At 39.0% G+C, this 15,255-nt stretch overlaps 1 protein-coding gene across 14 annotated transcripts in view; it reads left to right on the forward strand.

Moving 5' to 3' along the window:
• Nucleotides 1-9,249, forward strand: part of BBX (BBX, HMG-box containing) — a 297,884-nt gene extending 288,635 nt beyond the window's left edge. For all 14 annotated transcript variants that reach the window (XM_027566187.1, XM_027565800.1, XM_027566433.1 and 11 more), the window contains one exon: nt 3,413-9,249. In XM_027566187.1, the coding sequence (XP_027421988.1) occupies nt 3,413-3,500 (88 nt within the window). In that variant the 3' untranslated portion in view covers nt 3,501-9,249. The remainder of the gene's footprint in view (nt 1-3,412) is intronic.
• Nucleotides 9,250-15,255: the final 6,006 nt, after the last annotated feature.

The raw sequence follows: 15,255 nt of genomic DNA on the forward strand, positions 1-15,255 counted from the left end.
TTTGCGACCCCATATAGTCCATGGAATTCTCCAGGCCAGAATACTGGAGTGGGTAACCTTTCCCTTCTCCAGTGGATCTTCCCAACCCAGGAATCAATCTCCTGCATTGCAGGTGGATTCTGCAGGTTTAGGAGTCCCTGATGAAAGTTTTCTTTGTGTCTTGCTCTTACCTATCATATTACAGTTCTAGTACTTCCTCACAAATAGCCTCTAGACATTTCCAAGAAGTCAAATTCCTTTTCATGTGTACACTGCAAGTGCCTAATAGCAAGTGAATGGTGACAGGCATTGTTAAAATCTGCTCAGGTCTCTGAGGGGGATAACACACAGACATTTCTCTGCTTGTGGCGTTTCACAGTTGAGCACAGAGGACAAACTCATAATGCATGCCCAAAGAATTAAATATGTGCCTGCGTGTTATTAAGTGCCCTCATAAATTGTGGAAATAAGAGGTCATATAAGAATTCAGTGGCGGGGGGGTCATAATTCAGAGCTCAGGAAGAGCGACCACACAGTCACCCTTGCTGGGCCATGACAGGTCACACCTCTGCACTGTTAACCTACACACCCCCACCCCTGCCCCCATGGCTTGCGGTGCAGCAGAAAGCGGCAGCCTTTCCACTCCCACCTCTACCTCCCTTGCTGCCCTGTGTTCATGTGCAGTTGCTTACTCCCATCCACATAAGCCCACTTCTTGCCTTTGCACATCCTCCTTCCCAGTGAACTGCTGCTCCTCCTTCAGTCTGTCTGTCCTTTGTCCTCGTCTCAGTCTTCCTCTGAAGTCCTGCACAGTCTCTGTACACACCCCTCTTAGATCAGTTGCCACTCAGGGCTGTAGTTATTGTTTGATGTCTGCTTCCTTCCATTGCACTTTGAAAGCAAAGCACCAGTTTTATTCTCCATGTACACAACTTCCTTAGTTCCTGTTACATCAGGAATGACTGGACATATGGTCAAATGAATGAGTGACTACCCAAGTTATCTAAGAGGCACAGGAAAAAATGATTTGAGTAGAAGTTCTTCTTTTTTGTTTAACACATCCCATTGGAAAGAATAATATTGCTTATTAGAGTTTTCACTATCAACATAACAAATGGTTAGTGTTCTTAACATCCAGAAAGACAGCTAGCTCCTCCTGGGGAATGTTAGTTGTAACTCTAGCCCTTACCTGTTAAAGCAGAGTTACCAGCCTTCCCTCCATGGACAGGCTTAACGTAATTGTACCTGGGTTGCACATTAATTAATTATTGCTTCAGGATCACCTAGTTCATAATTTAAAAGGTGGTCCACAGAGTTAGGGGTAAATATATATTACTTGCATTCTTGTCACAAGAAATCTTAATATTGGGTTCAGAAACCCAACATAGACAAACAGTTTTATAAACCACAGGAAGTAGGAAATTGAAATTAACCTTTGTTGAGAGCCTATTTATTTACTAGAAATTTTATAAGAACAGAAGCTCATTAAATTTATTCTTAAAATTAGCTCTGCCAGGTGCATCTTTTTTAGTTACATTTGAATGATGGTACAGGCAGTTAATTAACTCGCCAACAGCACACAGCTAAACCAAGTCAGGATCTGAATCCAAGTCTTTGAATCCCTGTGTCTTAGCATTTGCTCAAGAATGCTGCTTATGCAAGCATCCGTCCTGTCCTAGAGAGTCCTGAGGAATGTCACTTGACCTGCCCCTGGGAACTGGAGCCACCTCTTGGTGGCAGCCACATCATACCTCTACTTGGGCTCAGTAGTCAAGAATCTGCTTGCCCATGCAGGAGATGGGGGAGATGTGGGTTTGATCCCTGGGTCAGGAAGATGCCCTGGAGTAGGAAATGGCAAACCACTCCAGTATTCTTGCCTGGAATATTCCATGGACAGAGGAGCCTGGGAATCTACAGTCCATGGGGTCACAAAGAATCGGACATGACTGAGCGACTGAGCGTGCACGTGCACACACAAGCTGGGCTATCAACCCAATTTCTCTCTCCCCCTTGATGTCTTTTTTTTTTTTACTGTACTCTTCATCTTTCACTTTTTTTCTTTGTATGTTGCCTTTTCCAATACTTATTAAAATATTTTTGGCTTTTGTAATATTGTTACATATTCAATCTTAAAAGTAAATACCATTTTAATTTCATCTTTCTTGAACAAAGAGTTGGACATATTGAACAGTTGGTTCTTAAGCATCCCCACATGAATAAACAGATTAATCCAGAGGTTTGATTATAACACGTTTTGTTTTTCTAAAAAATTCCTATATCTTAAGATAACTGATCATTAGATTCTGAAATCCCAAAATGTTGCATTTATAGATATCTATATTAATTTTCTTTTTTGTGCACCAAGAGAAAGAAACTTGGATATAGTTATGGAGAGACACAGTTTGAATTTTAAAATTGCTCCTCTTATTTCGCATAAGCTAAAGATACTGTATTAAAGTGGTCAATCCAGTGAAGACATTGCTGCATGCCCCCGTATTTTCAGCGGTGCATCTGCCTTACTGAGGCTCGAGAAGCCTGTTAGGAAATGTCACAGATGTGCCCCATCCTGTCTTTTTAGAATGAGAGGCTCTGTAGACTCTACCAAGAAATGTTCTTATAACCATGAAGCAAGTGGCATTTTTCTTCCTACTCATTAAAAAAAATAAAAATAAACTATTTGATGTAGATCCAATCCAAATGATAAGCATTTCCATGAATTTTTAACGTCTTGTCTAGAGTTCTTTCTCCATATGTATAGATTTTGGCTCAAGATGACTGAATTTTCTCACACACTGAAATTCAGAGTTGGTCCTCCCCTTCTTCCCTGTACACTCTCCCTCCATATGCCTTTGAGACTTCTCTTTCATGAGGAGAGCATCACTGTTTTCTTTTCATTCATTTTTCAGTCACAGTTCACCTCTCTTTGCAGAGGCCGACCCTTTTATTGGCCTTAAATTTTGAAATTGGGCCTATTATTGTATATCAAGAAATGAGTCTGAAGGTTATCAGTTAGTATAGGATAGCCTCCCCCTTGGTCAAGTCAAGGAAAGGAATGTGTTCTTTTTTAGTATAAGAAGATCCAAAGGAACATTGCCATCCTGAAACCATCACCCTTGACTGAAAGTTTTCTACTTCTTAGGTAATTTCCCCAAATTTGTTGGTGCCTCGGGTTTTATCTCTACATAGCAGAGGTGCTTATTTGAGGGCAGAGAGTGTTGTTGAGTTGTGTGAGAGGAATTGAGATAAGAAACCCTTAAAAAAGAAACATAAAGATGCTTTAAAGCCGTTTTAATTAAAAGGCATAAGTAGTATAGCAGTAGCATCTGTTAAACAAGATATATTGGAAAGCATTTGTTGGTCATTCATCATCCTCTCTTATTTCTAATAACATACTCTCAATAAGTGATTTCTCTCTTTTCCTCTTGTTTTACAGAGGTCAGAGGTCAACTCCACTCACCCATGATGGACAGCCAAAAGAAATGCCACAGGCTCCTGTACTTATTTCCTGCGCTGACCAGTGAAGCGCCCTTTAATTGTAAAACATTGTGCTTTACCTACTACCCTAGCCTTGTCTTTACCGAGGGATGCTAGTGAGTCCATGTGGTGGAAAATAGACTGCAAACAAGTGCTTGTTGCCCTCCATGGCCCAGATTCACTTGAAGCAGAAGTTGGCACCCTGGGCCAGTTTTGTTCTCTCAGAACCCAGAATCTTTGAGGGTGATGTGATCTGTCTGATACTGAGCAGAAACAGGATGATCTAGAGCTTTGCTTTCTATTGAAGGCTTTTGATGGTAACAGGTGGTAACTTGGTAAAAGGCTGCCTTTACTGTAGCTCATCCAGCATCTCTTTTACCAACCAGAGAGTGTGAAACTAGTTTCATATATTACCTAGTTATTCTTTCAAAACAAAAACAAAAAAACAACAAAAAAAGCAAAAACTGACGCACTGCACTAGTTATTATTAGATATTCCTAGTCTTTTTTGTACATGGAGATTTAAGTTCTAAGATGGTTTATATAATAGGTTATACCTACATTTATATTGTAGAATAATATTAAAATGCCTGTTCAAAGACTCCCAAGCAGCAGGGGCAGGCAGATGTACCATTGTTAGCGGTGTATGCTCGGCCTCGTGGTCCCTATATCCTGCACTTTTATATTTGCCACCAGAGTGGTAGTTTGCTGGCAAAAAGAGAAAGAGAGGAAAAAAAAATTACAATTCTTGCAAGCTGAATTTTTTTTTTTTTCTTAGCCTTGAGTGACCAAGAAGAATTTGCTTGGGGCAAATTGTGGCAAATATTTTCCCAGACAGGGGAAAAGTCCTGCAGATTACAAATGTTTTCATGCCTTGAGGATTCTTTTTATTTTCTACACAGGGGTCTGAGTAACCAATGGATCGTTCATACAGACAAACAAAAAAAAAAACTATTATTCAGAAGTGACCTTAGTATTAACTTCACTATTCTGAACACATTGAAGACACTCACCTCATGTGGACTTTGAGCTACAGACCTTTTACATCCATCCCAGACAGACTGGACGGGTAGCAATTGCTATGCACAGCCTAATTGGCACAGCAGGTTTTTAGAGCCATTTTGAGTTTTTGTGATTACGGAGGTATTGAGTTAAATGGTGAGGGAGGTGTGCCTGACCACAGTGGGACTCGCAGTCATAGATCCACCTGCAAGTTTCCTGCTTCTTTTTTGTGTTTTGTTGCTTTTGAACAGAAAACCAACCATACATATGCCAGTGCCAAGTGGATTAACTGGCTTAGAACATCCAGCATATTGACTCCACCGCCTGACGTTCACAGTGTCTTGTTTCTTAGCAACAGATGCAAAGTGATAAATCAGAATTAGTCGGCGGCTACACATTTTACAGGGTATTTGTTCCATAGCACAAAGTATTTCCCCACTCTTGCATCACAGCACAAACTACCAAATTTTAATTATTGGATTCCAGCAATAATTTTTATTGGTTTTCAAACTGGCGGAATTTTGATAGTGTTAGTTCGAGTTTGAAGCTTTTGAATTAGCTCTCTAAATGGTGACCGTTTACAAGGTTTTATCTAGCTTTCTTATTTATACTTGACTGAAATGTAATGAAGACTTTTTTTTCTAATCGTAATTTGACCTAATAGCCATACAAAAAATGACTCTATTAGTACTGACTAGGTTTAGCTTTTCACGGTTGTAGATACTACTTCAGTTTCGGTGCTGGAAAATATGTACACCATACTAACAGAATTGAAAAAGGATAGAGAGAATGGGGGTTTTTCTTTAAAGCAGTTAAAGAGGGCAGCAGAACTTTGGAATGGTGTCCTCAAAAATACATATTCTTTGTGAACATGGAGGGAGATGGAAGTAGAAAGTAAGGTTAATCAGAGATTAAAAACTTAACCCCATTCACATAGACATAAATCAGGTGAGCAGCCCCAGATTTTAGCATAATGTTTTTACTATGATGCTGTTTTATTAATATTTTCTAAATTTCAAAACACAAAGTAAATGTTTAAAAATTGCTGGGTCCTAGTGTTGGTGGCTGTTGGAGTCTTTGGCCCACTTGCTAGCAGTGATGTAAAAATTATTAGCTAAAATCCAAAAACAATTAAAAATCAAAAAATTTTTGGTGCAGAACATGCACCTTGACAATGGTACTAACTTATTATTCTCTAGAACACGTTAGAATAGATCTATTTTTGCCAGAGCCCCCTCCTTCCTTCCAGTCCTCCGATTACATTTCACTAGAGTTCCTTAAGAGATTGCTGTATATTCATGGGACCTTTTTTTAAAAAGAAGCGAAACAAATGATTACTTTTTTCTATGTGATTAATATATCTTACTTGATCTGCTTTTCCTAAACCTCAGTGGCTTTTCCCTTAGGCTGGGGTGGGGGTGGAGGGCAACCTACTGGATATGACTGTTTTCAGATACTTTAAAAAAAAACTTTTTGTAGAAATGCTTAATTTTTAAGCGGTTAGGCACTGAGAGTAGCAGAAATCCTGCAAAGCTTTATAGTCCTCTAGACACTCGCCTTGTTGTTTCTCTGAGCAAAGTCTTGATTTCAATAATAGTGCTTTTCTCATGCCCTGAATCCACTGGAGAAGGGTGTTGGTGTTTTCAGGTAATAACATTTGTTAGCACAAGTATTTCAGACCAACATGTAGTAACCCTCCCCCCATTTATCATTTTCATTTCACTTCTTGCATTCTTTTTTATTTTGGAAAATCATATTGCTATGGTGTGTACCTTAATCTGCCAGCAAACACCATCTACACTAACATTTGTCCCACAAGCATCCTCGAGAAAAAGTTGTTGCACCTTATGTATATCTCAAGCAAACCAAAATATGATGCTCTTCTGCTTTGTTTTATTCTAAATTGTTGTATCATATCTTTCTGAAACCATTCTGAATCTAGTTGAAATTATCAATATTTATGCTTTTAACCTTAATTTCTGGATTCAAACCTGTATATAAATCTTCTGAAAAACAAAAAAAAATTGTCCTAGCCCTTCTCTGTAATGCTGGAAGTGGATGATCAGTCTCAGATGGAGACGCAGTACTGTTCCAGTTTTCTTTAGCCTTTTATTTATTTAGTTATTCTGGGTATTTTCCTATGTAATTTTGAAGTGTGTAGAGTATATAATAGTAACTGAAGCTACAGCTCCAAGAAGCTGGGTGGAAAGAAAGAAAATACTGTAAGACATCCTTTTTAAGTTTTTATTTGTTTGGATAACTATACTGAGATAAGGAAAAAGAAAAATGTCCTACAGCTACATTGAAGATACAGGTTCTTAACCCCAAATTAAGTTAGTTCCCAGATTTTAGATCAAAGTTGCTAATTAATTAAAGCCCCCTTTTTTATAAAGGATATGTCATACTCTCATAATCCTGACAGTCTTTTCCCCTCAAGTATTGGAAATATATTTATTTAATTCCATCAGATGAGCTTTCTACCAATGCCCCCTCAAACCCATGTTGAACTCATCCCCATGTTATCACTGTTATTCTAGTTCCTGCCATTAAAACTGCTGCAGAGGAAAAAAGTGATGGAACACTATGAACAAAAAGGAGCATTTGAACTAGTCTGTTTATTCAGAATCCAACTTGTTTAATCCCCGTCGTTCTCTTACCAAGTCAGATGCTACCCTGACTGAGTCCTAGAAAATTTTGTTTGCACTCTGTAGTCTTTGGCTCATCATATGGAAATGTTTGCACCTATGTAAAATCTCAAGCAAATTGTAAATCGATAACAGCACTAGGAGTAAGCTGAAAACCGAATGACATGTTTTGTTTATGCAGCACGGGGTGAGGGCTGGGGGTTATCAAGGAAGTCTGTTCCAAGTTTGGCGTTTGGCATTAATGTGAAGCAGTGGGACCAATGCTGCCTGCTAACTACTGTACGAATCCTCTGTGTCCTGAAGACCAGCAGCTGGAGGCCGGCATCCATACAGCAAAGGGGAAACAGCGCCACTTCACCGGGGAAAAGGAATTCATGCAAGGCCTGGAGTCATCATTTGTAAAGGGAGAGTCGGGGTGTGCGCAATGCTGTGAGGAGGCTCACCTTTGATTGCAGTGCTCCACAGAGCCCTCAGATAAGGCCAACCCTAATGGGCTACCTCGGCTTTAACAGTTAATTTCAGTAAGTCCTGTTTCCAAAGTTTGTCTTTTTTTTGCTTCCACCTTCAGTGCCACTATTTTCCACTGCAGTGTTTAGACTGGCAAACCACCTTCTCCAGAGAGAACAATGTGTTGCTGAAAATGGGCAGCAGAAGCCAATGCTTTTACATTTGACCTACAAAGTATTCAGAGTGACTGCTAGGTGGGAATTAAAATTTAGCCTTCCCCACATAGGACCTTGTTTTTGCACCTTGTAAAGAGTGTACTAATTGTTAATTAGGTGTTGCTTTTATTTATACAAGTATTCCCAAAGAATTAGATTTGGATTTTGTTTTTATTGGAGTTTGGGGATTTTTTTTTTTAAAGTATCTTATTTAGATCGACTAACATCATACTTACAATATAAAAAAAAGAAACAGTTTTCAGTTCATCTTAACAGATCTGTCTGGTGAAGTAGTCAGGATTTGATGGACTGCTTTACTTTCATTTTGGAAACGATAGTGAAGTTTAGTACACCCCATATTACATAATCCTGTCCTTTTCACTGGTGACATCATCTTCCTCACATGATAGAAAAAGAAGCAACAAAAGAGTAAACAAGGCAGATCCGCTTGATTCCCCTCACACACCTTCATCCATGCGTTCCTTAAAAATGCATAAATACACATTTTCTTCACACATACAAAAAAGCTTCCTCTCATGGCCAAATTGTATTTGTGGTGGTATGATTTATACTAATAATTGAAAAGAAACCTTGTGCTTAGAACTTTGCTGGCCACTGTTTTCTTGTTGCAGCCAGTGGTCAAAATTGATCCTGCCCTTAAATTGATTTTTATGCACAGAACCTAGTTATTGTGAACATTACTACTCTTTCCAAAGATTTTCTAATAACTTGGGCCAGAAGTGGTTACCGAGTAACACAGACCTAATTCAATGCCTCCATGCCCTCCCTCCGCACAGCAAGTCTTACCTCACAAGCTCTAACCTAAATCACAGAGGCGCATGTTTCACAGACAAACAGTTTCACAGACAAACAGTGACCTTCCTTTGCCGCCCCGGAGGGGTGGTCACGTCCCCTGCCACCTCACGTTAGTGCCTCAGCTCCTAGCAGCAGAACTGGGGGAGGGGAGGTTTGTGATCTGGAGCTCAGCATATGCTTGGCAACATTTTTCTCATTTCATTAGCACTAAACAAGTCTTGCTCTCAGGAATTTGTCAGAAAGGAATAAAAACCACCTGAGATTCCACATACCAGATTATGAACTTTTCTTACAGGTTTGAATTGCTTACTTACCTGTCAAAAATTAACCACAGCTTCATTTGACCACCGGATCTTAAGTCTGTTGACAGTTTTCAGCATGACCGAATCGCTCATTTTTTTGCTTTCAGAAATTGGCTTGGTTCTCTTTAGAGTTGGTGTAAACATGCCATGTAATAAATGATTTCCACTTAATGGTACAACAGAATTATTGCTTTCTTAGATGTATGTGTAGTAAGAGTCAATATACACATTTATATAATTTCTTTCTTCAAAATCTTATACTTAATTTGATATTTCTAAAAATTGCACATGTAAGTCATGTGTATAACATGCTAAAGTACTTTAACTGTGATCTTAAAACTGAATAAAAATATTTAATAAAAATTTGAAATATTTTAAAGATATTATTTAAATATATATATATATATTTTTTTTTTTTTTTTGGTTCAAACTACTGACCATCATGTATATGCCTTCAGTATACCATTTCCACTAAAAACTAGTAAGGAAAATACTTTAATACAAGTAAGACCTCTCAGCTATTTTAGAATGTCATATGACGGTCTCCTTGAAACTCTACCTGAGATCCACCACTGTCTGAGCAGCCTTGGTTGCTTTCCCTAACATGCAGAGCAGAGGTCATCCCTACAGAAGGAAGAAGAACGCTTCAGTCCACGTGCAGAAGAGCCGCCTTGGAAAGTGTGACCTAAGCACACTGTCTTTCCCCGAACCAGTATAATGATTGGAATAGTATCATTAAGACAGTAGTATAAACACAGACCTCAACTTTGCTGAATAGGATGTTCCTGAGACCTAAAACCTTGGATATCCTGGGTTGTGTTTTTTTTAACCCTTTGGAATGGCACATGAGTCCACATGAGCACAAACGGTATAAATATTGGGTTGGCCAAATGGTTCATTTCTGTTTTTCTATAACATGGAAAAACCCAAATAGACTTTTTGGCCAACCCAAATCCATATATAGTATGATTATGTCACAGCTGTTTGCATTCAGACAGATTGGGCTCCAAAGTGTGGGTCCACCCATTTACCATTAGGTTTCTTAACCTCCCTGAATCACACTTCACTTACCTAAATGATGGTAATAATACCTTCTTAACACCACTACTGGGATAAAAAGGCAATATATATGAATATGTTGGTGTGGGGCATTGTAACAGAAATGCCCATTAAGTGGTAATTGTTACCTATATTTATTCCAACTTGAACGTTGATATGTTAGTGTATTCAAAGGAGATGCTAAGTATAACTTAATCTTCAAAATGAACTTCTAAGGCCCTGATAACCTTGGGGTAAGGTGTTAAAGGAGATTTCACATAATAATAGGTTAATTTCACATAGCTAATTCATACTTGTGTATGTAGTACTGTTAAGATTTTTCTATAAGATCAGTCTGCCTAATGAATTATATTTTCTAATACTCAGTGCACTTCCTTTGCATTATCGAGAATAAAGTATATTAGGGGGAATACCATGCCAAAGAATATAAGTTGAGTTAGAAAAAAGGATGACAATATACCCATGTGTGTGGTTTTATGATCCTACATATATAATTACATCTGTCCTTTTGCGTAGAACGTGAAATTTGTTGAAAGGAACAGTAACATGGTTCTTACCAGTAAAAGCTAAAACTAATACTACATTTCATGCAAACTGAATGAAGGTAAAATTGTTAATCACAATGTATCAGAAACCTCACCTTTTTGAAATACGGAAATTTTCAAATAGATGCAAAGGCAGAGAAGTTAGCATATTGAATTCCATGTGCCCATCACCCTGCACCAAGTACCGGTATGTCCTCAGTTCCTATTTCATCTGTATTTCACCCATTTTCCACCATTTCATTCCCCAACTGAGATATGCATATCCCAGAAGTGTGATTTCATGTATAAATACTTCAGATACAGTCTTTAAAACCAAATATTTTGATATACACAAATATTCATTCTATGTATCACCTCACAATTCAAAAAGTATGTTTTTTGTCCAAAGCAAAAGAAATCCATGACCCACACGGTGCTGAAGTGAAGGTCATTTGAAATTTAAAAAACACTGGGTACCTCTGTACTTGACCTTTGTAAATTTACACTCTCTAAGCAGATTTTAGTAATCAAAGATGGCTTTTCATAACATGTTATTTATTTAGGTCATGCTTTCTATGATTTTTTTTCTAGTTAATGTCAAAAAAGGCCCAAATGCTAAAACTTACAACCATATAAAACTTTTATTAACTTGCTATGTCCTTTACATCTCCCTGAAACCCTATCCCCACTACATTTTCTCTCCCAGACTTGTAAGGGAAAAGTAGAGACAAAATTTTCGATCAACTTTAAAAGGCAGGTTCCCAAAGATTTAAAAAATCTGCAATCCTGGGTCAACAGGCCAGAAATTAAAGCAAAAAGTGAAATCCTTTGCTGGAAGAGATAAAATGATAATTCCTACTTTAAGGCTCAGCTACTTGGAGATTCCTTACCCTAGAGAATTTCACAAAAGGTCATTTTGTCTCTGGATTGTGTATTGCAGAGTCAGACGAAAAAATGGGGATTGAAAGTTTCTTGAGAATGATGGAGAATGAAAGAGAGGGAAAGCTCATACAAACAGGTCTTTAAACGTTCAATGTCTAAAAGTGGTTTTAAAGCCAAAATCAAAATGGTTTTAATGCCAGAATGGAAATACTTCCAAGAAATATACTTGAGTATGTCTTGATTTTTTTCTACTATTGGACATCATATCTGTTGTGCTTATGAAAGACATATTAAACATAAAAATTCTTATCTTCCAGAAATAAAATATGAAGGCACTGAAAATACATTAAAAGCAGTATACTTAGTAGATGCAAAAATAGCTAATAATTTGCGATCTAATATGAAGCATTTGTTTGAAATATATTGAATAGAAAAGCAATACTGATATAATTTAAAATTTTTTCCCTCCAAGATACAATCTTTGAGATGAATACTGGATAAATTCAGATGACCTTTTATAAAATAACTTAAAATGTTTACTTCTCCCATTGCTGTATCTTGGCTTAGGTATTTATAGCTGTGTATTAAAAATAAAAGATATTTTTGACAAGTTCTCAAAAACTGAACCCTTCTTGTAAGTAGAATATGAAGTATTTAACACATGGAAGCCCAGCCTCACCTACATTAAAACTGTATTGCATGTCAGTCAAAATCAAAGCTGTGTTGTTAGAATAAATACAATAGAATTACAAACAGTATACAGTATACATACAAAAATTACATACAATGTGCACATACAATGTGCACATACAATGCAATTTTTATTTATAAAAATAAATATAATAAAAGCAGTGCTTCATCTACTTCTCTGTTTCAAAACCCATAAAAATTAGTTCACCTGACTTGTTTTAGCTCCAAAAGAGTTTTCTACCCATATGGTATGTCCATTAAATTGCTGTCATGCTCTCCGACAATCCAGTCATTCCTCAGTTCTGTGATGGATGCCTGCTGTTGGAGCTGCTAAGCACCAACAAGGCTTGAGGGTGTGTGGTCTACTGGGGTTAGAATTGGTCCACTGAAATGCAATACAAATGAACTTGGGCATGGACAACAAACAGCAAGAAGTTACATACAAATTCATGCGAAACTTGATTATCTGCATTTTGAAGACTAAGAAAGAAAATGGGTGTTTGATGCTGTTCTACTTTTTTTTTTTAATGGCATGTGGGATCTTAGTTTCCCCACCAAGGTTTGAAACGGCCCCTGCAGTGGAAGCACAGATTCAACCACTGGACCAGCAGGGAATTCCCTGTTCTACTTTGAAAGAATAAAATTCTTTTAATTTATCAGATCTCTGAGGAAGATTCATGTTACAGCATATAATGTATGTCCCAGGGTATGGAACCTCCCAGCTACACTGATTCCAGAACTGATGTGCAGTTAGAAAGCACATAAACAGCCTTGGCACAATGACCTAAGGATATCAGAAATCGTAGGGTCGAGAAGCACAGTTTAAGCAGTCAGCCTTCAGTTCAGTTGCTCAGTTGTGTCCAACTCTGCGACCCCATGAATCGCAGCACGGCAGGCCTCCCTGTCCATCACCAACTCCCAGAGTTCACCCAACCTCATGTCCATCGAGTCGGTGATGCCATCCAGCCATCTCATCCTCTGTCGTCCCCTTCTCCTCCTGCCCCCAGTCCCTCCCAGCATCAGGGTCTTTTCCAATCAGTTGACTCTTCACATGAGGTGGCCAAAGTATTGGAGTTTCAGCCTCAGCATCAGTGCTTCCAGTGAACACCCAGGACTGGTCTCCTTTAGGATGGAGTGGTTGGATCTCCTTGCAGTTCTTAGGGTTGGAGAACTGATTGCTTTAGGGTTAGAGAAGTGATCCTGGAGCCAGATAGTAGGGTTCCCTCACTTTCTTTTCCTTCTTGCTGGGCTGTGTATCTTTTTCCCACCTGAGTCCCTGCTCTTGCATCTTGCTAAAACAGCACATCTTCCCACTTCCACACTGTCCACTCACAAAAGCTGTTTTCTCTTTTCCCCTTCTTTCTTCCCCACTGAGAATATCTTTAAGGTTTTTATGGCTGGGTGAGTGACTGAACAAATGCCTTTCTCCATGGGTCTATTGGGGAAAAATTCTCATTTTTAATGTGTTCTGCCACCATTTCAATTTGGATCTCAATTGGGCAAGTGAATCTTTTGCTGATCCTCAGCCATTCAAGAGAACTTTACTACAGGAAGAACCTATTCTTATCTAGGATTCTTCAGGATTACTTCCTATGTACTGAAAGCTGTGCCTTTCCTTTTCAAACTAAACATTTACCTCAGCACACCCAAATCAATATTCCCATTTTAGGGATTAATAGTTAAAAGAATCCTTTAACTACAAATCATCTACTTTAGGAATTAAATTGTCTCTTAGATATGGAAACTGCCCTGTAATTAGTGTCTGAATTCGGAAGTTTAAAGAGTTTAATTAAAGTTCATCAGCTGTCTCTCTGTGACCCCCAAATACTCAAGTCAGTGGGATCTGTGTTGCTAAAAGTCCTCATTGGTCTTCCTCTCCCCACATCCCAAAGTATCGTGTACATGTTTTAGTCGCTCAGTCATGTCCGACTCTGCAACCCTGTGGATTGTAACCTGCCAGTCTCCTCTGTTCATGGAACTTTCCAGGCACGATTGCTGGAGTGGGTAGCCATTCCCTTCTCCAGGGGATCTTCCTTACCCAGGGATCAAACCTGGGTCTCCTGCACCCCAGGCAGGTTCTTTACTATCTAAGCCACCAGGGAAGCCCTACATCCCAAAGATCTGACTTCAAAGGAATGGGTCACATATGAAGCAACATTTCCTGAGCAGCGCTTGTGTGCTGAGGACTGTGATTGAAGCAAAAACAGACAAGGGTCTTCAAACACCTGCACCAGCCCACCAGATGGCACTGAAGTTTGAAAGAGAATGCAGAGGGGTTGTCTCTAAAGCATGCCACAGTCCTCCCTAGGAACACCACTCAAACTGGAATCAGACCAAGATCTTTTTCTTCTGTGTTTGGGCATTTATCCATGTGAATTACTATTTTAGGGTTCCTCTTTCACTCCTACCCACACATCCAATATTCCATATGCCTTCTTTTAAAAAACAAATGGTTGTCTGGTCCGGGTGTGCACTTCTCCCTTCCGAGTTGCCTTTGTGTGACATTCTTGCCTGCCACGACCACCACCACCTGCTCCTCAGCCAACTATCTATTTTAGACAGAGTCTGTCCCAGCTTTTGAGCCGACTGCAGAGAGCAACGTCAGTAATTGGTGGTGGCAAGATGAACGGAGTCATGAATTAGCTGATGAATAGTATTCCTGGGGAAGAGCAGGCCCTCTCCTACAGTCACAGACAAGGTAGAGCCAACCAAGTGGCAAGATCGCACAGCGGGCCGGGCCTTGGAAGATGCCCGCCTCACGGAGCAGGGAGCAGATTTTCCCCAAGGGCTCACCTTTCCCTGCCAAGGAGCAATGGCTGCCACCACAGTCCTCCAAGTATTGGAGCAGAGCCAAGGTTTCTGAAATGAAACTGCTACCGATGAGCAATGCCGTTTACATTCTTGGTCCCTTTTCTTTGCTTCCCAGTCAACTCTACAGTAAGGTTAAAACTTTTAAACTTGAATGTTAACCTCATATTAACTTAAACCATTACAGGTATACCTCGGAGATACTGTGGATTCAGTTCCAGACCACTGCAATGAAGTGAGTCCACATGAGTTTTCCAGCTTCTCAGTGCATGTAAAAGTTACATTTACACTATACTGTAGTTTATTAAATGTGCAATGGCATTATGTCTAAAAAATATACATATCTTAATTTTAAAATACTTCATTGCTAAAAAATGCTAATTATCAACTGAGCTGTCAGGGAATTGTAGTAA

Source organism: Bos indicus x Bos taurus, chromosome 1, assembly GCF_003369695.1.
Source record: "Bos indicus x Bos taurus breed Angus x Brahman F1 hybrid chromosome 1, Bos_hybrid_MaternalHap_v2.0, whole genome shotgun sequence".
In the NCBI taxonomy this organism is placed as follows: Eukaryota; Metazoa; Chordata; class Mammalia; order Artiodactyla; family Bovidae; genus Bos; species Bos indicus x Bos taurus.